Source organism: Borostomias antarcticus (genome assembly GCF_949987555.1).
Source record: "Borostomias antarcticus genome assembly, chromosome: 7".
NCBI classification, from domain to species: domain Eukaryota; kingdom Metazoa; phylum Chordata; class Actinopteri; order Stomiiformes; family Stomiidae; genus Borostomias; species Borostomias antarcticus.
The window spans coordinates 120004-142562 of NC_140240.1; the positions used below are offsets into that span (position 1 = coordinate 120004).

General features: G+C 47.7%; 2 protein-coding genes across 2 annotated transcripts in view; one reads left to right on the plus strand and one right to left on the minus strand.

Annotated features, from left to right (window-relative positions):
• The window catches only part of elk4 (ETS transcription factor ELK4), a 17389-nt gene extending 6412 nt beyond the window's left edge, over positions 1-10977 (plus strand). Inside the window, exons 2-6 of the mRNA XM_084440729.1 lie at positions 2758-2969; positions 3851-4573; positions 5196-5414; positions 6454-6579; positions 7640-10977. Of these exons, the coding sequence (XP_084296855.1) occupies positions 2763-2969; positions 3851-4573; positions 5196-5414; positions 6454-6579; positions 7640-7729 (1365 nt within the window). The 5' untranslated portion in view covers positions 2758-2762 and the 3' untranslated portion in view covers positions 7730-10977. The remainder of the gene's footprint in view (positions 1-2757; positions 2970-3850; positions 4574-5195; positions 5415-6453; positions 6580-7639) is intronic.
• Positions 10978-12065: 1088 nt separating this feature from the next.
• Positions 12066-19958, minus strand: LOC311311239 (major facilitator superfamily domain-containing protein 4A-like; the record flags this gene model as incomplete). The annotated part of the gene is made up of 9 exons (XM_084440920.1): positions 12066-12113; positions 15932-16002; positions 16083-16230; positions 16970-17143; positions 17244-17359; positions 17390-17600; positions 18303-18521; positions 18652-18850; positions 19726-19958. The coding sequence occupies 9 exons, from the start codon at positions 19956-19958 to the stop codon at positions 12066-12068; spliced, it is 1419 nt and encodes a 472-aa protein (XP_084297046.1).
• Positions 19959-22559: the final 2601 nt, after the last annotated feature.

Consider the following 22559-nt stretch of genomic DNA (forward strand, 5'->3'; position numbering starts at 1 on the left):
TGGTTAGGCTAGCGGGAGTGATTAGGCTAGCGGGAGTGGTTAGGCTAGAGGGAGTGGTTAGGCTAGCGGGAGGGGTTAGGCTAGCGGGAGTGGTTAGGCTAGCGGGAGTGATTAGGCTAGCGGGAGTGGTTAGGCTAGAGGGAGTGGTTAGGCTAGCGGGAGTGGTTAGGCTAGCGGGAGTGGTTAGGCTAGAGGGAGTGGTTAGGCTAGTGGGAGTGGTTAGGCTAGCGGGAGTGGTTAGGCTAGAGGGAGTGGTTAGGCTAGTGGGAGTGGTTAGGCTAGAGGGAGTGGTTAGGCTAGCGGGAGTGGTTAGGCTAGCGGGAGTGGTTAGGCTAGCGGGAGTGGTTAGGCTAGAGGGAGTGGTTAGGCTAGTGGGAGTGGTTAGGCTAGAGGGAGTGGTTAGGCTAGAGGGAGTGGTTAGGCTAGAGGGAGTGGTTAGGCTAGCGGGAGTGGTTAGGCTAGAGGGAGTGGTTAGGCTAGTGGGAGTGGTTAGGCTAGAGGGAGTGGTTAGGCTAGAGGGAGTGGTTAGGGTTAGGGAGTGGTTAGGCTAGAGGGAGTGGTTAGGCTAGCGGGAGTGGTTAGGCTAGAGGGACTGGTTAGGCTAGCGGGAGTGGTTAGGCTAGAGGGAGTGGTTAGGCTAGTGGGAGTGGTTAGGCTAGAGGGAGTGGTTAGGCTAGCGGGAGGGGTTAGGCTAGCCGGAGTGGTTAGGCACGACGGCTTCGACTTCCATAATGCTTTTATACAACGGTTGCCACATTTATCCGTCATGATTTCAAAAAGAAAGACGATACGAACTTTAAAATGTATTTTTAATGGAACTATTTGTTAATCATTTGCAGATACTTCCTCTGAAAAAGGGAATGTTGCCAGGCAACGACAATGCTACAGCACATCTTTGTAAACATTGATTTGGACACTGCCACGGCTAGTAATTCGCCATATTCACCTGGCAGCCATATTGGTCAGTCTGACGTTTGGGGGTGCGGATGAGGAAGTGCCCGTTGACTTCAATGTTAAAAGTTAACTGTAAAAACATCACTTCAAGAACCAAAATAGTCAAAATAACAGGCTGAATACACTATCGGGGTTACAACCTCATCATTACCAGACTCTGATTGTTTTTCACTGTTGTTTTTGCGTTTGGAAACACATGGAGGAGAATGAGCCATAGTTGCAGTTTGAGCTGAGCTGCCTTTCAAAAACTCTTTCTTCTATTATTTCCTTTTCCTTGTGAAAAATATAATGACCCTTCAGACAGACATCCACTCAGCCTGGGAGCAGCTGGGCTGTCATTTAAAGGGGGGTGTAACGGTATGAAAAAGCTCGGGCTGTAACACTGTATAGCTGCTTAGTGGTATGGTGCTGTTTCATCCTCATGGAACCTTTGCTCTTCTGGTTGCTGTTTGGTGTGTGTGTGGCTGTGTGTTTTGTGTGTGGTTGTGTGTGGTTGTGTGTTTTGTGTGTGGTTGTGTGTGTGTAGCTGTTGTCTGTTACTCTTCCTGACTCTATTAGTCTCTCCCAGTGCACCCCTTCTCCCCCTTGTGATTTCAGAGGCCTTCTCCGTTGCCATTATTGTCATTATCCTTGAAGCAGTGCACAAGAGCTATGAAAGCCTATCTGTCTCGATGTCTAGTTTCCAGAGAGAGAGAGAGAGAGAGAGAGAGATGAAAGAAAGTTCTCTGCTATACAATTCTGAAATATGGATGTGCATCATTCTAAAAGGTTGCCTTGATGATTTACAAAGAAGTATAATGTGTGGTCTTGTGTAGTTTAGAGAAGGCCGCCTCCCGATGTCCATGTTAACGTGAAATGAAAAATAGAGCAGATTGAACTTGGCGCTCAGGTGAGAACAAGGTAATATAAGTCTTTCGGGTGCTCTTGGGGTTTGGGAGGGAAACTTCAATGCAAACAGCAGGTCCCCAGGCTCTCAAAACCAGAAGGTGAGGAAGGTAGGAGGAAAAAGACTTTATTTAATCATCTTGGGCTTAAAAATATTAATAACCGACATGTTTCGACCGCACTGGTCTTCTTCAGGGCAGAGATTGGTAGTCATACCACCCAGATGACTGAATAAAGGCTTGCTTCTCCTACCTTCCTCGCCTCCTGGTTTTGAGTGCCTGAGGGACCTGCTGTTTCTGAAAATGAAAAATTATTTGTGGATCCGCTCGTGATTCAGAATGGAATGGGTTCTTCCTTGGCTGCTACACCCCTCCACAAAGCTTCATGAACATCGTCTGGTGGTTTTTGTGTGATGATCAGACAGACAGACAGACAGACAGACAGACAGACAGACAGACAGACAGACAGGCAGGCAGACAGACAGACAGAGACAGACAGGCAGGCAGACAGACAGAGACAGACAGAGACAGACAGAGACAGACAGACAGACAGACAGACAGACAGACAGACAGACAGACAGGCAGGCAGACAGACAGACAGAGACAGACAGAGACAGACAGACAGGCAGGCAGGCAGGCAGGCAGGCAGACAGACAGACAGAGACAGACAGGCAGACAGGCAGGCAGGCAGACAGACAGACAGGCAGACAGACAGACACAGACAGACAGGCAGACAGACAGGAAAACACATGACACTAAAGACATGAAGCCCTGCTTCGTCCTGGCAGAGGGAATAACTGGGTTACGTCAAAAGACCTCGTTTCTGAAATGGAATCTTTGTCAGAAATACTGACTCTATCTGAGATGTGGGCCCATAACTGACTGCTCCTGACCTCCTCTTTATCTCTGTGCATGGCAGGGGACATGGACAGCTCCGTCACCCTGTGGCAGTTCCTTCTCCAGCTCCTATTGGACTCCACCAACGATCAATTGATCTGCTGGACCAATCACGATGGCGAGTTCAAGCTGCTGCAGGCAGAGGAGGTGGCCAAGCTGTGGGGCGCCAGGAAGAACAAGCCCAGCATGAACTACGACAAGCTCAGTCGAGCACTGAGATACTATTATGACAAGGTAAGAACATCAGGATAATAGTGAAGATCCACACCTTTCTGAAGTGTTCTAGTCTCTGAAGTTGAGATTCTTCTGATCAGATCTCTGTGTGTGTAAGCCCACCTCACCTGACAGAACGAAGACCGGGTTTGGTCGCGAGCTAGTGCTCAGGAGACAACTGGTATTACAAGACACAGATATACAAGTCATGTTGACAATTCCATAGGACTACAGGGCTCATTATTGATCCTTATCCAGCCCATAGCCTACTGTAAACACACAGCTTGAGCCCTCATTCCCTACAGGGACCACTCTGGTGCTGCCAGCAAGGCAAGACAGGGTCTCTGTCTGGGCCTAGTTGCTCTGCCTGGGTGTGTGTGTGTGTTTGCGCGTGTGTGTGTGTGCGCGTGTGTGTGTGTGTGTGTGTGTGTGCCTCTCTCGCCCACACTCCTTGTGGTCAGGCTTGAAGACTGGCTGGCCCCTGCCAGTGGGAGGGCTGGGCTGGTATGTTTAGCAGGGGGATGATTGGTTAGGAGGGCTGGGCTGGTATGTCTAGCAGGGGGATGATTGGTTGGGAGGGCTGGGCTGGTATGTTTAGCAGGGGGATGATTGGTTGGGAGTACGGCGGTCACAGACAGGAAGGATGAAGCAGTCAGTCCCACGCAGAAGGCTTTTCTGTGGTCTCCTGTTTCTATTTTCTCCCTCCGTCTCTCTAGTCCCCCGTCTGTCTCTCTCCTTGGGATTTATTCTTGCTCTTTTGTGGCGCATTTTTTAGTCCTTTCTTTGTGTGTAAACATTTCCTTTCACATTTCTTTGGCCGCCTGAGTGAATTTGATGCAGCAACATGCCTGAACCCTTTTACTGACCCCTGAAATGATTTTTAAATCTTCTCTCTCCTGTAGAACATCATCAAGAAGGTGAACGGTCAGAAGTTTGTCTACCGCTTCGTCTCCTACCCGGACATTCTGAAAGGGGAGGCCTCTGCTCGGCCCGAGGGGGGGGAAGGAGGCGCAGGGGGGACCACGCCCCTCTCAGAGAGGGGGGACAACACGCCCAGAGAGGGGGAGTCGGGGGGTAGGGTGGCGGGACAGGGCCCCAGCACCAAGCCGTCCAACCGGAATGACTACATCCACTCTGGTCTCTACACCTCCTTCACCCTCACCTCACTACAAAATGGCCGACAGCTCTTCAAATCTATCAAGATGGAGAGCACCGCTGACAGAATAGCGGAGAGGAAGCCCAACCCAGGCCCGGACCTGTCTCCTCTGCCACAGCAGCCCCTGGCGTCACCGTCCGTCATCAAGTTTGGAACCACCTCCCCTAAACCAACACCGCCCACTCCTCCGGCAACAGGGACGCCCTCAGCCTCCCACTCTGCGCTGTACCCCTTCCTAGGCCCTCCCCCGACGGGTGACATCGTGACGACACATTCCGCTCTCCTGGCCCAGCTCGTGTGCGTGTTCGAGCCAGCCCGCCCCGCTTTGTCGGCGTCGCCGACCTTCACCCTATCGGAGCTGCCGTCGCGGAGCCCCTCCCCCAGCCTGGTGCCAGACTCCACCCAAGAGCTGGTGATTGACAGCGACATCGAGTCGAGCTGCTCCCAGCACGCAGACACGCACAGAAATGTGAGGCGACACGTCATACTTCAACTCAATTGTTGTCAAGTTAAGCGCTCTTGTGTTGACCCGGTGAAGTTAATATTTGTTACTTCGGGTGCGTTAAGTAGCTGAGTGTTCAGTGAGTGAATGCTCAATCTGAGCGTGGGTGTGTTAAGTAGCTGAGTGTTCAGTGAGTGAATGCTTCCACTTAACGGTCTGCTCTAACAGCGCTGAGTTGCTAGGAGACGAGAACTTTAATCACCACCTGTTGTCTTTCTGCCACGTTAGCTAACGTGGGTCCAAATGGAGAGAAACGCACTTAAAGCTCATTATCAAAATGGAATTTAACTGTAATGTTATTTATTTACCTTCACTTATACGTCGAAGTTCTTCTTTGGTTACAAAAACGGATGCATTTATTTTGCCATCCGACAGGCGTACCAGCATCCTTTCGGCATCCATCTTTAATTAATTTTTTTGTTCAGTGATGATGATGACGTGATGTTTGGCTCAGACAGATCCTAGTTGTTCACTTGTGCCCTGAGCAGCTCAGTGAGTGTAACTGAGCAACCCGTTAAGTGAATCCTGATCAGTGAGCGCTCAGCTACTTAACGCACCCTCTGTCTCTCTGGCGCCCCCTCTCTGCCAGGTGGAGAGTGCAGGCTCTGTGTCGGGCGGGGAGCTGAGCCTGTCCCCGGTGAGCGGGAGCGCCGGAGGGTCCAGTCAGAACGGAGGGAAGGCCCGCAAGCCCAGGGTCCTGGAGCTGAGCACGCCCACCCTGGTGGTCACCTCCTCTGACCTCTCGTCACCCATGAACCTCTACAGCCCCTCTCTGCCCACCGCCTCCCTCACTCCGGCCCTGCTGCAGGTGACACACACACACACACACACACACACACACACACACAGTCATACAGTGTACACACCCACACAAGTCTTGTTGGTCTGTTGTCGGCCTCCACCCCGCCACCAGAGGGCAGCAGTGTTGTACCTTCCTTGCTTGGACCCTTCCTTGCTTGGACCCTTCCTTGCTTGGACCCTTCCTTGCTTGGACCCTTCCTTGCTTGGACCCTTCCTTGCCAGGACAGCAGCTGATTCTCATCAGGTTTTGTCAATGGGAAGTGGACTTTCTGACCCGCATGAAACACGTGTTCCTGTTTGTCTCCGTGGTGGTTAGATCAGCGGGACCAGACAATGCTGGGGTGGGTTAGATCAGCGGGACCAGACAATGCTGGGGTGGGTTAGATCAGCGGGACCAGACGATGCTGGGGTGGGTTAGATCAGGGACCAGACAATGCTGGGGTGGGTTAGATCAGGGACCAGACAATGCTGGGGTGGGTTAGATCAGCGGGACCAGACAATGCTGGGGTGGGTTAGATCAGCGGGACCAGACAATGCTGGGGTCATTTCCTCTGCCCCCCCCCAGGGAGACGAGCTCTGTGGTCACCATGTACTGCTGGAGTCCAGACTCAGGCCAGCTTGGCTCCTGCAGTCTAGGAACCTGGTTGACTTTGATAGAACTGTGACCCTGACTAGCTCTCTTGAACTGTGACCCTGACTAGCTCTCTTGAACTGTGACCCTGACTAGCTCTCTTGAACTGTGACCCTGACTAGCTCTCTTGAACTGTGACCCTGACTAGCTCTCTTGAACTGTGACCCTGACTAGCTCTCTTGAACTGTGACCCTGACTAGCTCTCTTGAACTGTGACCCTGACTAGCTCTCTTGAACTGTGACCCTGACTAGCTCTCTTGAACTGTGACCCTGACTAGCTCTCTTGAACTGTGACCCTGACTAGCTCTCTTGAACTGTGACCCTGACTAGCTCTCTTGAACTGTGACCCTGACTAGCTCTCTTGAACTGACAAACTTGTCTTCATTTCCCTCCAAAAAATCCATCTCTCTGTCAGACACCCACCCTGCTGCTGACCCCCAGTCCTCTGCTGTCCAACATCCACTTCTGGAGCACGCTCAGTCCGGTGGCCCCGCTCAGCCCTGCTACCCGTCGCCAGCAGGGGGCGCACACCCTGTTCCAGGTCAGAAACGCGCCTCTCTCCTACCTCTCTCTCTCCTCTCTCCTACCTCTCTCCTACCTCTCTCCCCTCTCTCCTACCTCTCTCTCCTCTCTCCTACCTCTCTCCCCTCTCTCTCTCACCCACCTGGATCTGTTTGCTTATTGCTCTCCCCATCTTCACGTCTCCCCTAGTTTCTCTCTGTGTGATGTGTGTCTCTGTGTGATGTGTGTCTCTGTGTGATGTGTGTGTCTGTGTGATGTGTGTCTCTGTGTGATGTGTGTCTCTGTGTGATGTGTGTCTCTGTGTGATGTGTGTCTCTGTGTGATGTGTGTCTCTGTGTGACGTGTGTCTCTGTGTGACGTGTGTCTCTGTGTGACGTGTGTCTCTGTGTGACGTGTGTCTCTGTGTGACGTGTGTCTCTGTGTGACGTGTGTCTCTGTGTGACGTGTGTCTCTGTGTGACGTGTGTCTCTGTGTGACGTGTGTCTCTGTGTGACGTGTGTCTCTGTGATGTGTGTCTCTGTGTGACGTGTGTCTCTGTGTGAAGTGTGTCTCTGTGTGACGTGTGTCTCTGTGTGATGTGTGTCTCTGTGTGACGTGTGTGACGTGTGTCTCTGTGTGACGTGTGTCTCTGTGTGATGTGTGTCTCTGTGTGATGTGTGATGTGTGTCTGTGTGTGATGTGTGTCTCTGTGTGATGTGTGTCTCTGTGTGACGTGTGTCTCTGTGTGATGTGTGTCTCTGTGTGATGTGTGTCTCTGTGTGATGTGTGTGTCTGTGTGAAGTGTGTCTCTGTGTGACGTGTGTCTCTGTGTGATGTGTGTCTCTGTGTGATGTGTGTCTCTGTGTGATGTGTGTCTCTGTGTGATGTGTGTCTCTGTGTGATGTGTGATGTGTGTCTCTGTGTGATGTGTGTGTCTGTGTGAAGTGTGTCTCTGTGTGACGTGTGTCTCTGTGTGATGTGTGTCTCTGTGTGATGTGTGTCTCTGTGTGATGTGTGTCTCTGTGTGATGTGTGTCTATGTGATGTGTGTCTCTGTGTGATGTGTGTCTCACGCGCTGTCCTGCGTTCGTCCTCCCCCAGTTCCCCTCGGTGCTGACCCCCCAGTTCCAGATACCCATGCACAGTCTGGACGGCACCAACACCCCCGGGCCCATCTCTCCGAAGACATAGGAATGCCCCCATGGACCCCGTCTGGCACCCAGATCCTCCAACACACACATGCACACACACATGCACACACACACACACACATGCACACACACATGCACACACACATGCACACACACATGCACACACACATGTACACACACTGTCCAGACCCGAGGACTGACTGGTAGCTGGGAGCAGATCTCTGGAGCTCAGGACAGCTGGATGGTTAGCAGGACGGCTGGATGGTTAGCAGGACGGCTGGATGGTTAGCAGGACGGCTGGATGGTCAGCATGCCAGCGATGGATCTCTGGAGCTCAGGACAGCTGGATGGTTCGCATGCCAGCGATGGCAATTAAAACACACACACACACACACAGCTTTGAGTCCCTTCTCATCCTCTTGTTCCTTGTCCTTCTACAACTGGTGCAGCAGCCCGGAGGAGCATCATGTGATCCACCACGGCGTTCCCACTTTCAGACCAAGGGGATTGCAGACATTTGTTCAAATCATAACCTTTATAGAATTTCCTTTAATTTTTCTCTTGTGGAACTTTGTGACCTCTGAATTTACTTTGTTTGGTGTTGTCAATTCCAGTTCAGCGTTCAGTTTCGATGGAAAATTTGTTTTCTTTTTGTATTGAACCCCATAATCCCGCACTTAACCCCCTATCCCTTGATTTGCATGTATAGGAAGGTCTAACAGCCCAGGCATCTGTAGTTTGTAATAAGAGCCATAACCAGTGACATCCTTAGCACTTTTCCACCAAATTACCTCTGGTTCTTGAACCGGTTCTGTTCAGGATTCTTGGAACCTTCGTTCTATCTAGCAAACCAGCCCTCGTTTCCACCAGTTTTGAATGGAACCATTGTAACCAAGGATACGTTATTGGCGTAACACAATGCACACCAGAAGTAAACAGCTCCACTTTATGAGTCTCGGTAAACCTTCTTAATTTTTTTAAACATTTTATTTATTATTTGTTCTTGCGTTCAAGTGAGCCGAGCCATGGCCCACTCTGACTAGTTCAGTATACAGCTTCCTCTTTCTAGCTTTTCCTGAAACTCTGGAGACCAAATCGCCAGCAAGCATTGGGTTTCGATGGCAAGCCACCGCACACTCTTTTTCTGACGATTAATTAATCAGATTATTAATTTTCTCAATTAACTTCTCCATTGTTGCCTTCTCCATCCTCTCTTTCCAACCTGTAGAATATGACACGCCCACTGATGTCATCACAGTTTGCACTTCAGGTCAAGGAAAGCCTGCTATTTGTGGGGTTCTGAACCAATATATTTTTGGTTGAAATGCTCCAAACGGTTCAAAATTAGGCACGCGAACCGGAACGGAACTGGTTTCATGTTGGTGGAAAAGGGGCAGCTGTAACCTCCATAGGAGAACAGAGCTGAACGCGCCCATACAGTCTCTGGGAGTAGGGAGGTTTAGATTGCTTGTCCCTGTAGGTAATCTGCCCTAATGCCCTCTAGTGGAAGGCCAGTGTAGTCTGCTCTGTATGTCTAGTCAGTAGAATCTCAGGTATGACGGTGACCCAGGTATGTGCTCAGCCACAGGTGGTGTTGATGAGAAGCCATAGCCCCTTCCTGAAACGCCTCAGCTAGAGGCCGAACCTGAACCCTAGCCTTAAACCCAACCATTAACCCTAACCTCAAACTCCAACCTTCATCCTCAACCTTAACTCCAAAGCGAAAGTAAAGAAATGCTAGTAGACCTGAGGTAGTAGAATGAAGCCATAAGACAGAGCAGACTGAGAGCTTAGTTAGACCCAACATCCCCCCAAACTCACGGAACATTTGTAGACTGGTGCATATTCACACTTGTGTATGTGACAATCACTAACTATCACTATTGCCCATTCTAGAGCTCAGAGCTTTACCGCCCGCCAACACATTCATGCTTCAGCAAGTGGTGCCTTAGCCAGACCTATCAGGGGGGGGGGGGAGAGTAGATTAATTGATGTCTGATGTAATTAGGAATGGGTCGTGGATTTATGCGCCCATCTTTGCATAAGTTCTTAACCCATATTTGCAAGTCCCTCAAGGAAGCTTGAGCATACAGCATAATGAGAGTGCTCTGCCAGGCCAAGTCACACAGAACATGCAACCCACAGTTCATCCCAACCCTAAACCTAATCCACAATGAGTCAGCACACACACTGACTAATCTTCCCTCAGTTTGAAAGAAAGGAATCCGCACACCAGAGCTCCCTTTAGCTCATTCCTTCTGTCTCTCTTATTGTTTACCTGCTTAAAGATTTGTGATATCAAATTCAGTCACTTGACAGAAAAGAAAAAAAAGGTTAAACCTATTTCAATTGAATTTCTTTTCATCTTTCCCTTGTCACCCTCAAAGTCAGAATATAAATGTATATTTTTGTAATGGCCAGATAGTAGATTGTGATTTCTGTAGTTGAATATGTTTCTAATGTTGAAGTTTAATGTGGTTTTCTTCTCAGATTGTGGGGCTCTGTCCCTAGATTGCATCGACTATTTGAGATATCAAAGCCTTACGCAGAGAAACTTAATCCATGTTTTTATGTAGTCCTTTGATAGTGTGAATAGTGTTGATGCAAATGTTAGTGGTGTAACATTGGCACTTAGAACCTCAGGGTTCCTGTAATATTGGATACTAAAGAATCACTTTTCTATGTTATAGATTTGATAGTGATTTGTAAGTATTCCTTAAAGAAGCTAGACCTACCTTTGTTAATTAATACTATATATTTACTCCCAATCAACAGAATCTGTAAATCTATGCACACAATGACTTTATACTGCAAATCTAAAAGATGCAGCTAATCTAAATCAAATGTTTATATTTCAAAGAATTTAGATAAGCTAATAGGCTGCAAGGAAGCAGTGTTCCCATTAATGTATTTTATCTAAAAAGTGAAATTTGTAAGATTGATAGGTTGAAAATAAACTAAGAGCCTATTCTCTATTTTTCCAGTCGTTTTGATGAAGACATCAAATATCCATTACAAAGAACCATAAAGTTCATCCAGACATCCATGTTTGATCCAGCAGAACCGTAGGTGCATATTTCTGAAGGTGTAAGAATTGTTTATATACTGTACTTGTAGTGTATTTCCTTGAATTCAAATGTCACCAAACCTTTGCGCTTAAATGAACTTTAACAGACTGCTTATTCCGTTTGGTTTTTGTCCAGTTCTGTAATTGTATTTGTTTGTTCAAAGCTTTTCAAATGTTTACAAGCTACTTGTCTGGAGTGGCATATCCAAGTGTGAGGAGTAGAGTGCATTTTTAAGTGATGAGAACATAATATGAAATAAACTCATCTCTCTACCCTGTGTATTACTATAGAATTATCCACCACACCTTGTTTATACTGTATACAGTAGTTACTTTATTAGCGTAATGTCACGTGTTATGCTGTAACCACAGCCATCAGAAACTAGAGACACAGATGTGCATGCTGTTAGTATTCATGCTTCCCAAGGGCCTTTCAAATCCTTGGTTTGGTTAATCTTTGAAGGAAAACGTGGTTTAATACTGTGATTTGATTCTATTGTTGATACACTTTAATGTATGTGAGCCTCTGAATAGCATATAGGTATTAAGTAGGAAATCCTACAGTGCTAAAAGAGTGATTACTTACACCATTTCAGTAACAACAGACAATAACAAACACAACGGCTGTTCCTGATTCCAGATAACGGGCGTTCAGAAAGGCCACACTTTCCCTTTAACACCATCAGACAAGTAGTAACTATTGTGCAGATGAACCCAGAGAGGTCGTCCTCTGGGTCTGTGTTTGATTAGAGGCTTTGCTACATTACAGGAGGTAACTTCATCCATGGCTTGATCCAGATCATGCTCTTGTGTGGCTGAAGGGAGGACTGTAGGAGGAGGGGGAGGCTTGATCCAGATCATGCTCTTATGTGGTAGAAGGGAGGACTGGAGGAGGAGGAGGAGGAGGCTTGATCCAGATCAGCTCTTATGTGGTAGAAGGGAGGACTGGAGGAGGAGGGGGAGGCTTGATCCAGATCAGCTCTTATGTGGTAGAAGGAAGGACTGGAGGAGGAGGAGGGAGACAGAGGCCTGCAGCCGTCCCAGGTCTCTCTCCAGCCTCTTCCTCCTGAACCACACAGTGTCCTTCATAGTGAGAGGGCAGGGGTCACCTGCAGGGTCATAGTGAGAGGGCAGGGGTCACCTGCAGGGTCATAGTGAGAGGGCAGGGGTCCCCTGCAGGGTCATAGTGAGAGGGCAGGGGTCACCTGCAGGGTCATAGTGAGAGGGCAGGGGTCACCTGCAGGGTCATAGTGAGAGGGCAGGGGTCACCTGCAGGGTCATAGTGAGAGGGCAGGGGTCACCTGCAGGGTCATAGTGAGAGGGCAGGGGTCACCTGCAGGGTCACGCCGGGGTCAGACTGGATGCGGAAGCGAGCAGGAGCCTGGCTGTTCACACCAGAAGTGCATGTCTCCGTGACGTCACCAGGCAGTTTTACTCCTCTGCGCGCGCACGCACACACACACACACACACGCTTGTGGAAAAAATAGACCAGACGGCCAAACTATGGATGCAGAGCGCGGGCCGGCCGCGCAGCTCCGTGATGTCAAATCGGTTAACGTGGGCGCCGAAAGTAAACCGCGCTTCACGGCGCTTTCGTATCGGGTCTGAACCCGGCTCTGCGCTTGTAGAATCCATCCAGTGTCACTGCCTCACCCTTCCGTCACCCGTCTGCTCCATCATGGAGATGTCCTTAGAGGTGCCTGGGAGGACACAACTGATTAAGGCACTGCTATGAATCTTCTCAAAATAAGGTGTGTGTGTGTGTGTGTACCTGTATCTGCATGGAGGCTCCTGTATGAGTGTTGGACATAGACGAAGACGAGGAAGAGTGCAAATCCAATGTAGGCTGAGATTATACCACACAGCTGGAAGCTGTAACTGCCATGTCTGTCGATCATCTGGAGGCAGAGGGACAGATAGATATCATATTTGTAGGCTACTTGTTTTCCCCTCAGTTTCACTCTGTAGCTCCCTGTAGCTCATTTGTTCCAGGTGTGACGTTTCAGACATTACGTAGCTCGAAACATCTCACTTTAAAAGAGAGCTACATTGTGCAGACTCTATATTCTCTCTCTATATTCACTCTATAAAGGGGGCAGCTGCCATGCAAGGTGCTCGTCTGCTCATTGGGAGCAATTTGAGGTTCAGTGTCTTTCCCAGGGACACTTCGACATGTGGACAGGAGGAGCCGGGATTCAAACCGCTTGTAACAAAATTAAAATTCTAAGGAATATATTGCATTGTCATTTTCTATATCTGTCCTGTGTTAGAGGGTGGCTGTACTGTAGCTCAGGAGGTAGGGCGAGTTGTCCAATGATCGTATGGTCGGCGGTTCGAATCCTGGCTCCTCCTGACAACATGTGGAAGTGTCCTTGGGCAAGAATGCACATTTTAGTGTTAATCTAACTGGTTTGTGTGTAGAGAGTGATTATCCTACTACACCATGGGGCTATTATTACCGGCGCTGGGGCAGAGAGTCAAAACCAACCCCAGTGGACCGAAATACAAATGAACCATCGGCTTACCAGAATAAAGATCTTTACAATGTATTATTCACATGTAGATGGTACAGTGCCCTATAGGCTATACAGTACAGTGCCCTATAGGCTATACTGTACAGTGCCCTATAGGCTATACTGTGAAATGTTGCTGCCAGCTGTGATATTCTCAAAAGAAAGTTAGCCTACTAATTACACAGTTTACACATTACACAAAGCTATATAGATAAAGATACCAGTGTTACACAAAGCTATATAGATAAAGATACCAGTGTTATGCTGAGTTTTGCAGGAGCACACCACTAGAGCAGAGACTGACAGACACTGATTTCATCATTTCTGTGGCAACATACTTTTTTTTAAAACGATATAATCTTCTTCTCTTCTGTATGATGTTAGAATTAAGAAATGCTTGACAAAGTGGTTAGAACTATCAAAAGAACAAAGTAGTTATTTAATTGCACTGATTATACTAAGGACAGTCACGCAAACACAGTCACCCATGATTGGATGGGATATGTAGATGAGGATCAAACTGATGGATGGGAAATTGCCAGTTATCCCCATCTTTATCTATATATGAATCTTAGCTAATTGGGAACTGATTATTACTGATAAATTACTGTCAGGCGGTAGCGTAACGTAGTTGTGATAGGCCTCGGTGAAAATATTATTTTTCATCCCCAAACCCCCCCCCCCCCCCCCCCATACACACATAAGGGCACGCTCGTGCGCACACACACACAATCACTCCGAAATGCAAAATGTATGAACACTAACAGCCAACAGCCTGCACTGGACTCACCAGCCTGGTTTCTCACACTATGTCGATACAGAACAAATATCCATGAAGGAAAGCACAGCAGTTCATTATAGGAGAGAATGGATAACGGCACCACAATCACTTATAGAATAGCCTCCTACATCAGGTATCATCAATGGCACAAATGGCCAAATGTTAATATCACAGACACAGATTACAGTAGGTGTTCCCCAACACAAATGACGTAGGGTAATAATTACATTATGGATTTAAATCCCCGATCCCACTAGTAAACACTGTAGGCTACTCACCCATTACAAGTTCATCCTACGGGCCTTGCGCTCAACAAAGTAATTAACGGCACTGCTCAAGTTCAAATTCCTGGCTTGACTGTTCTCTATTGAGAGTAGGCTATAGCCAATCCACTGTCTTTCTTGTCCCATGCTATGTTATGTTATTTTTATTTGTAATGCGCCCCCATCCAATAATGACATGGGCCCGGGGCGCAGCCCGGGAGACAGATAGGTAACAGAACGAGACACGACAACACAGAGACAACAGTTAGAGAACAGGACACTGAAACATTCATGACAAAACACACAACACGCTAGCTCAGAAAACAACATTGAAAAGGTGTGTTTTAAGTTTGCTGCTCCTTAAATAAGTCTTTATCAACTTGAGCTTGTAGAATCAGCGTTCTGCGCTCGCAACAGTGAGGGATACGGTGAGGTATAACAGAAATGCTGTCCCCTCTCTGGGCTACCCACCTGCCCCCACCGGTGAAGACAAGTGTGTCTCTAGCCCTCTCAGGGGCTGAGTTGTGGGGTGCATGGCGTGGTGGCGAGACTCCGCCCCCTCGGGTCAGAGCCAGTCGGGGACAGTGTAGCCCGCTGAGCAGTAGTCATAACTAGACCACCGAGGATCTGGAAAATGTGCGGTGTCATAGTGTTTTTCTTTTGCTGTTCTGGGACCACTGCCTCTTGTGGTAGCAACATAGAACTGCAGGTTCTGGGACCACTGCCTCTTGTGGTAGCAACATAGAAGTGCAGGTCAACAACACGACGGAGGAAGCCAAGGGGAGGGAAGGAGGGAGTGACAACCGGATATTTACCATCATCACAAAACCCCCCAGCAATATCCGCTTTCTGCTCTAGACCGGGGAAAACACTGCAAAGCAAATAGGCCCCAGGCTAGCTTTCTAGCTTTTAGACAAGCTTTCTGTAGGCCTACAAATTAATGACATCAAGTAGGTTACTAACAGCCACTGCTACCTCCTCCAAAGCAACTCTAACATTTCATATCCTTACTTGCTCTGTAATTTGCACTCTTGGGCTACAGGGCTCGCCAGTGTCAGGAAAGCAGATTCAAACAGATGTTACGTGGCAGCACAGAGCAGCTTGCCAGTGTAACATGTGTCATCTTGCGTTGTGTTATGTAAAGGTATTATAGAAGAAAGCTGACAATATGTAGGCTAATATTGACTGGTCTGACCAGTAGCACATCTGTTTTGGTCCCATGTCCCTCATGATCTAAACTGTAAGCTGTCTCTGGACAGACAAATTGACAGTGAGATTCAGTGATGAAGAAATACAGCCAGCACATACTGTACTTAAAGGAGTAGTAAAGGGAAAATGCATGTTTAGCCCTGTTTTAAGGTTACTTATGATCATATACAATGGTTCAGATCAAAACGTTGACAAAACTCGCACTTTTGAGAAAGTCTGATAATTGCTCTACCACCGTTTTGGTCATACAATGGATGTGGGTGGGCACCTTGAAAAATCATTCAAAAACATGTTAAACTCTCGATTTCAAAGACAAGAAACTCAACGTATTAGTAAAACAAAAAAAACAAAAACGTATTAGTGTAAACGTGGCCCTAGTGTGAACACACACACTGGCGAGTCACTCACCGATCCCACAACCACCTGTAACACCATCTCTCCTGCGCTGGCACTGGTCACTAGGACAGTGGTGGCACAACCTGGACAAACACAAGGGGGCACAGGTCACAAAACCGTTATGACATACTGTACAGTGTGTGTGTGTGTGTGTGTCACACACCTTTATATTCCAGAATGTCCTCTGTAAATGCAAGCATGCAGGGGAACACACTGCTTATACACAGTCCCAGCACACACGTCCCTATGAAGAGAAACACGCTGCTGCGGTACAGAATCAGCATCATGGTCTCCACAACCATCGCCCCCGCCTGAGAGAGAGAGAGAGAGAGAGAGAGAGAGAGACAGAGAGAGAGAGAGAGAGGGAGAGAGAGAGAGAGAGAGAGGGAGAGAGAGAGAGAGCTTTAATAAAGAATTTCAGTCAGTTGAAAGCTCATCATTTATGATTCAATGCTCTTTTCAATATCCTGCAAACTTGGCATTTGGAGATACGGTAGAACCTCAGATACGATAGAACCTCAGATACGGTAGAACCTCAGAACTTCAAACCCCTCAGGAATGAGAGATATGGTAGAACCTCAGAAATTCAAACCCTTCAGGAATGAGAGGCGTTCAGATCTTTGAAATGTTTGTAACCCTGAAAGTGACGTCAAAATTACACCAAATTTACTAAATAGAATATTTATTTTGTTTATACTCAGAATAAATCAATACCTCTGTCTATAACAATTGGAAAGGCAGTAAAATTGCAATTAATCAACTACACTTGCGTTTTGTGCAAGTCATTTTGTTACGTTACAGGGAAATGTTAAATTTGAAGGCTACTTCTGGTTTTGACATCCCTTTGGTGGACCGGACTTTCGGCTCTCTGAGGTTTTTGCGCCGACAGCAACGTTAGTTGAGCTCATTTTGGCAGGTCGTTATACAGTATTCTCTCATGCATGATTGTTTGAGCGATAAGCCTTCAGCACCTGAGCTTTTACATAGACACATCTCAAATATTTATTCACTTGTTAGTTTTCCCGAATTACCCTCCTCATACTTACTTACCAGACTCACGGTGAGCAGCCTCACATGCGTGTATTTCCAGGAGAGGTAGATAGATCCAAGTCTACCAGCACAAATTGAGGCCCAGAACACACTGGTCAGAAAGCCAGCAGTCTTGTTAGACATTGACAGAGGACGAGATACTGCATATGTGTAGATAAAACCTGCATATGAACCCTGAGGTAAACAGACATAGTTGAACTGTTAGTCGTGTGTGTGTGTGTGTGTGTGTGTGTGTGTCATTGCATGCGTAGGAGTTGGTGACAAGTGGTCTCACGATTATGCCGTCTGTGATGAAGAGGACAGCTCCGCCCAAAATATGGAGGAAAAAGAAAGCAGGAGGACGACCCTGCAGATTACCACGGTTACAGCAGCCAAACATCCCCCTGTGATCTGGAGACACACACACACACACACACACACACAGTTGAGGATATGTGAGGGTTTTATTCCATGTTTGTATGTGTGATGAGTGTGTCATCAGCCTCTTACTCTGGTCTGTGTCTGTGGGGGTCGGCTCTGTGGGGGTCGTAGAGGCCAGGGGGTCTGGGGCCAGGAGTCGAGGACTGTAGCTGAGGCAGGGGACCAGCCTCTCTCTGTACATCAACATACACACTGCTATAGGTACAGGCAGCTGGAGAGACAACAGACAAACACATGCACACACACATGTACGTAAACACACACACACATCATCATTATCACCAATGCACCTATATGGAAACAGCTTGTGAAGACACAAACACACTTGACTTCTCACTGGACAGCATGCTGGATGAAGAGCGGTAGAGATAGCAGGATGAGGACAGCATGCTGGATGAAGAGCGGTAGAGATACAGGATGAGGACAGCATGCTGGATGAAGAGCGGTAGAGATAGCAGGATGAGGACAGCATGCTGGATGAAGAGCGGTAGAGATAGCAGGATGAGGACAGCATGCTGGATGAAGAGCGGTAGAGATAGCAGGATGAGGACAGCATGCTGGATGAAGAGCGGTAGAGATAGCAGGATGAGGACAGCATGCTGGATGAAGAGCGGTAGAGATAGCAGGATGAGGACAGCATGCTGGATGAAGAGCGGTAGAGATAGCAGGATGAGGACAGCATGCTGGATGAAGAGCGGTAGAGATAGCAGGATGAGGACACTGCCTCTCCAGCTTTCATGTAAAGCAGCCAGTTCTCTCGCTGTGCTACTCTGTCCTATAGTCAAATGAGCCAGTGGCTCGAGTCAATCAGTAACCTGCTACAGTGTAAAAATAATACACCTGTAATACAATACCATGCATTCTCTATCAGCCACTGCTCCCCCAACACCTCCCTCCCTCTCGACACACTCACATTTATGAGGGCCATGATCCAGAAAGCGTAGGAGACCTTGGTTGTGACCGTGCCCTCTGTGTGCAGGTGGTAGTTGGACACGTTGTGAGTACTGCCGAGCTGCTGCAGGTCCGAGCTGTCCGTCCAGTTCTGCCCCTGGATGCAACTTCCCTCTCCCAGGAAGGGGTCGGCCACCAGGGGGCTCACCAACGCTCCCAGCCCAATGAAGAAGTGCAGGGCCTTTGAAGGGGGGATTTAGCATGGGTGTTATCAAATCAGTTGCTCTCGTATATCACCCATAACTGTGTGTGATCTCAAAAATACACACCCTCCTCTCCCCCTCCGCCTCCCCCCTTCCCCTCCCTCTGACCTGTAGGAACACAGCCGAGTCCTTCTGGTAGAGCTTCACCAGCTGTAGGTTAGCGATAGTGTCAATCACCCCCATTGCCATGCCAGAGACGGCCATGGCCACGGCCAGCGTGGCAACATGGTGACAGAGAGGAATGAATGCAAACACGGCGGAGATGATGAAAGAGCACAGGAAGAGCAATGAGAGAGAGAGATGGAGCCTGAGAGAGAGGGAGAGAGAGAGAGAGAGAGAGAGAGAAGGGGGGGGGTGGTTATTAAAACGATCCTTTCGGGGGTGAGGTAGAATGGAGTGGAGGGTATTTTTAGCCTGGTCTTCCCCACAATGGAGCGGTAAGGTTACCTTGACCCGGCTAATAGTTCAGTATCTACATCAGACCATGAGGCACCAGCAGGCTCCTTATCTTCACCTCCATCTCTCCATTCCAACAACTTTCCACTCTCTCTGTGCCCACACCTCAGACACCTGACCTGGCCGTGTGTGTGTGTGTGTGTGTGTGTGTCTGTGTGTGCCCACACCTCAGACACCTGACCTGGCCGTGTGTGTGTGTGTGCGTGTGTGTGCACACACACAAACACACACACACAGTGGCCACTTTATTAGGTACACTTAGTATCTAGTGCCATGTGCCAGTTACAGAGGTAGTCAACAGGTGGAGGGTGGAACAGTGTAGAACCGAGGTCATAAAAGGACAGATGGACAAGGGGTCGGAGCAAGGGCAAACTCTCGCTGGGCATGTGTGTGTGTTCCTGATTAGTGATAGATTCTGCTAGAGAAAGTGGTCCTGTGCTGTAGGCATGCAAGGCTTGTTATTGTCTCGGCTCTGAGCTGGACATAAGTTCCTTGAGACACACGCTTTATAGTTACAATTCATCATGTTGACCATAACCCCAGGCATGTGAGTGTGTGTGTGAGTGTGTGTGCGTGCATGTGTGTGTGCATATGTCAAAATTGAGTTGATAACCTAAGTTGAAAATACAATAAAGTTGCAAGGACAGTTAGTTCCTTGAATTAAACAAATTGATCGACCACCCTAGCAGCAAATATGCTCTTATATTCCACAGATGTATCACTTACGTTTTCTTGACGAGTCCTCCCAAAGAACTGCCCATTAGTAGGAAGATCTGTTGGGAGAAGAAGACCCAGGTGATCTTCTGAAGAGTGGAATGCGTTTGACATTTCAGATCGAGGATGGTCGGTCCCAGAAACGCGATACAAAGCCCGAAACTAAAGAACACACTCCAGTATGTCAACGTGTGCTGACAGTTGCGCTTGAACAATGCCCAGACTCGCTCGTCCACCACTTTCATCTTCAAATTGGGACGCAACTTGAGAACAATAATAGTCGCGACGCCCGACCTGTATCCAGTGACCGCAACATAAGACCAGTAAGTGACCCGCAAGATAAGACCAGTAAGTGACCCGCAAGATAAGACCAGTAAATGACCTGTGTTCAGTGACCGCAAGATAAGACCAGTAAGTGACCCGCAAGATAAGACCAGTAAGTGACCCGCAGGATCCAGGCTTTCAGCGGCTTGAAAAAGTTGTACCGCCTTCTTTGAGTGGAGGAACTTTTTGAGGGACGTCATACGCGTTTGCTACCCGCCTCCTGTTTGATAGATGCTCACGACTATTTGATCTGGAGACTTGAATGGGCCTGCACTATTTACCAATGGAGACTGCATTTGTCATGGCTGTAGACATGCCATTTATCCTACGAACCAGGGGCGTCGCTAGACATTATGGGCCCTATTAAAGAATAGAATAGGGCCCAAGCCTAGACCTTATCATAATAGCGATTTGAGGGGACCCCTATCAGTGCAGGGCCCGGATCGTCCCTAACCCTAACCCTATAACCCAACCCTAACCCTGACCCTCACCCTCACCCTCACCCTCACCCTCACCCTCACCCTCACCCTCACCCTCACCCTCACCCTCCTAACTCCCCTCCCCGCCTTTACTGCTGCCATGCTACGAACAGTCCTGGATTGGAACAAGTCTGAACTACAGATGTTTGATGGGCATTTGTTTCTAAAAAACGAACGGACTGCACACATGTCCCCCACCAATGATGTATCGCCCATGTGTCAATGAAGCAATGGAAACAAGTGTAAAACTGTCATTTGTTGTAAAAAGAAAAAAGAAAAAAAAGAAGTAATTTGCAGATTTATTCTACATGCAAACTTCGCAACAAACAAGCTGGTGCGCAGTGAACCTGTCGTCCCCCACCCATGTCGTCAGCATGTAGAGGGGTGAGACAAACAGTTAATGGGAATGGTGCGTTGAACATTTATGCAAGCTTTGCACCTGAGAAGATATGGTGGGGTTTATATATCAGAAAGGCAAAAGAGCTGTGCGCACATCCAACCTTAGTAGGCCAGGTGCTGGATCTTGGAGTACATACGTGCATAGGCGATTTTACCCTCTGAGAGTAGGGGGGGCAACATTTTGATGTGAGAAAAAAAAAACAGTTCTGCCATCCCGTCCCATCTATTTCTTAAGTATTCCAGTTGTGAACAGTATGCTAATAAGAAATCCGTATGACAATTCAATATGCACAACGCATCAAACTTCATCTAGACACCACAGGCGTGTCAATATGACTTTATGACCGAGCACTAGGCCATACCCAACATCACAACATCAAACTGCAACTGCCTGCTGGTGCTAGCTTCCTCGCCGATGGTGATGTTGCTAGTGCTAGTGTGCTAGCTCCGATAGCCTCTGGAGCACTTCTGCCATAGATTGCACCTGCTGCGCTGTCATTTCGAGTGGTAGCTTCTTCATTAGCATTGCAAATTTTATTTATTTTCATGAAGAAGTGGTCAATTGTTTTTATACCTCTTTTCGCCATTGTGAGCAGGTTGGCTAGTTGTAGCTTGTTGAGCACTGAGCAGTACAGTCAGATCTCATTTTTTTGCAGTAACAGATCAAACCGGAAATAGTTGAGGTCGACGGACGAGTTGTGCCATTGGTGGATTATGATTTTTTTTTTTTTTTAAAGATAGCCTAGTTTAAGTAATAAATACACTTTTAAAATGAATGATGACCTAACACAAACTGGTACAAAACACAATTATGTATTTAATAATTGTGTCAATTAGTTAAACTTTTTTTTAAATTTTTTTATTTTTATTTTTTAAAGAATTTGAGCAGAGTTGGGCTGGCTAATCTGGGGAGTTTTTCAGGAGCTGGGCTTGGCCCTTTAGTTCCAGTGAAAGGAACTCTGAATGCTTCAGCACACCAAGTGATTCTGGACAATTCCATGGTCCCAACTTTGTGGGAACAGTTTGGGGATGGCCCCTTCCTGTTCCAACATGACTGCGCACCAGTGCACAAAGCAAGGTCCATAAAGACATGGATGAGCGAGTTTGGTGTGGAAGATCTTGACTGGCCTGCACAGAGTCCTGACCTCAACCCGATAGAACACCTTTGGGATGAATTAGAATGGAAACTGCAAGCCAGGCCTTCTTGTCCAACATCAGTGTCTGACCTCACAAATGCGCTTCTGGAAGAATGGTCAAAAATTCCCATAAACACACTTTTAAACCTTGTGGAAAGCCTTCCCAGAACAGTTGAAGCTGTTATAGCTGCAAAGGGTGGGCCGACGTCATATTAAACCCTATGGATTAAGAATGGGATGTCACTTAAGTTCATATGCGTGTAAAGGCAGAGCGAATACTTTTGGCAATATAGTGTATATTGGGCTGCCCCCAACAAAAGATTTTTCTGCTCAACTAGTAGTTCTAGGTTTCAGCAGCTAGTCGACAAATTGTTCCTTTAAAAATCTATACATTTTTTTTATATTTTACAACCACACACATGAAGCGAGCCACAGCAGCCGCCTGTAAACGCAAAAGTGTTGCCTAGAGAGACTAATGATTCACAGTGGAGAGGGAGTGGGAGGGGCA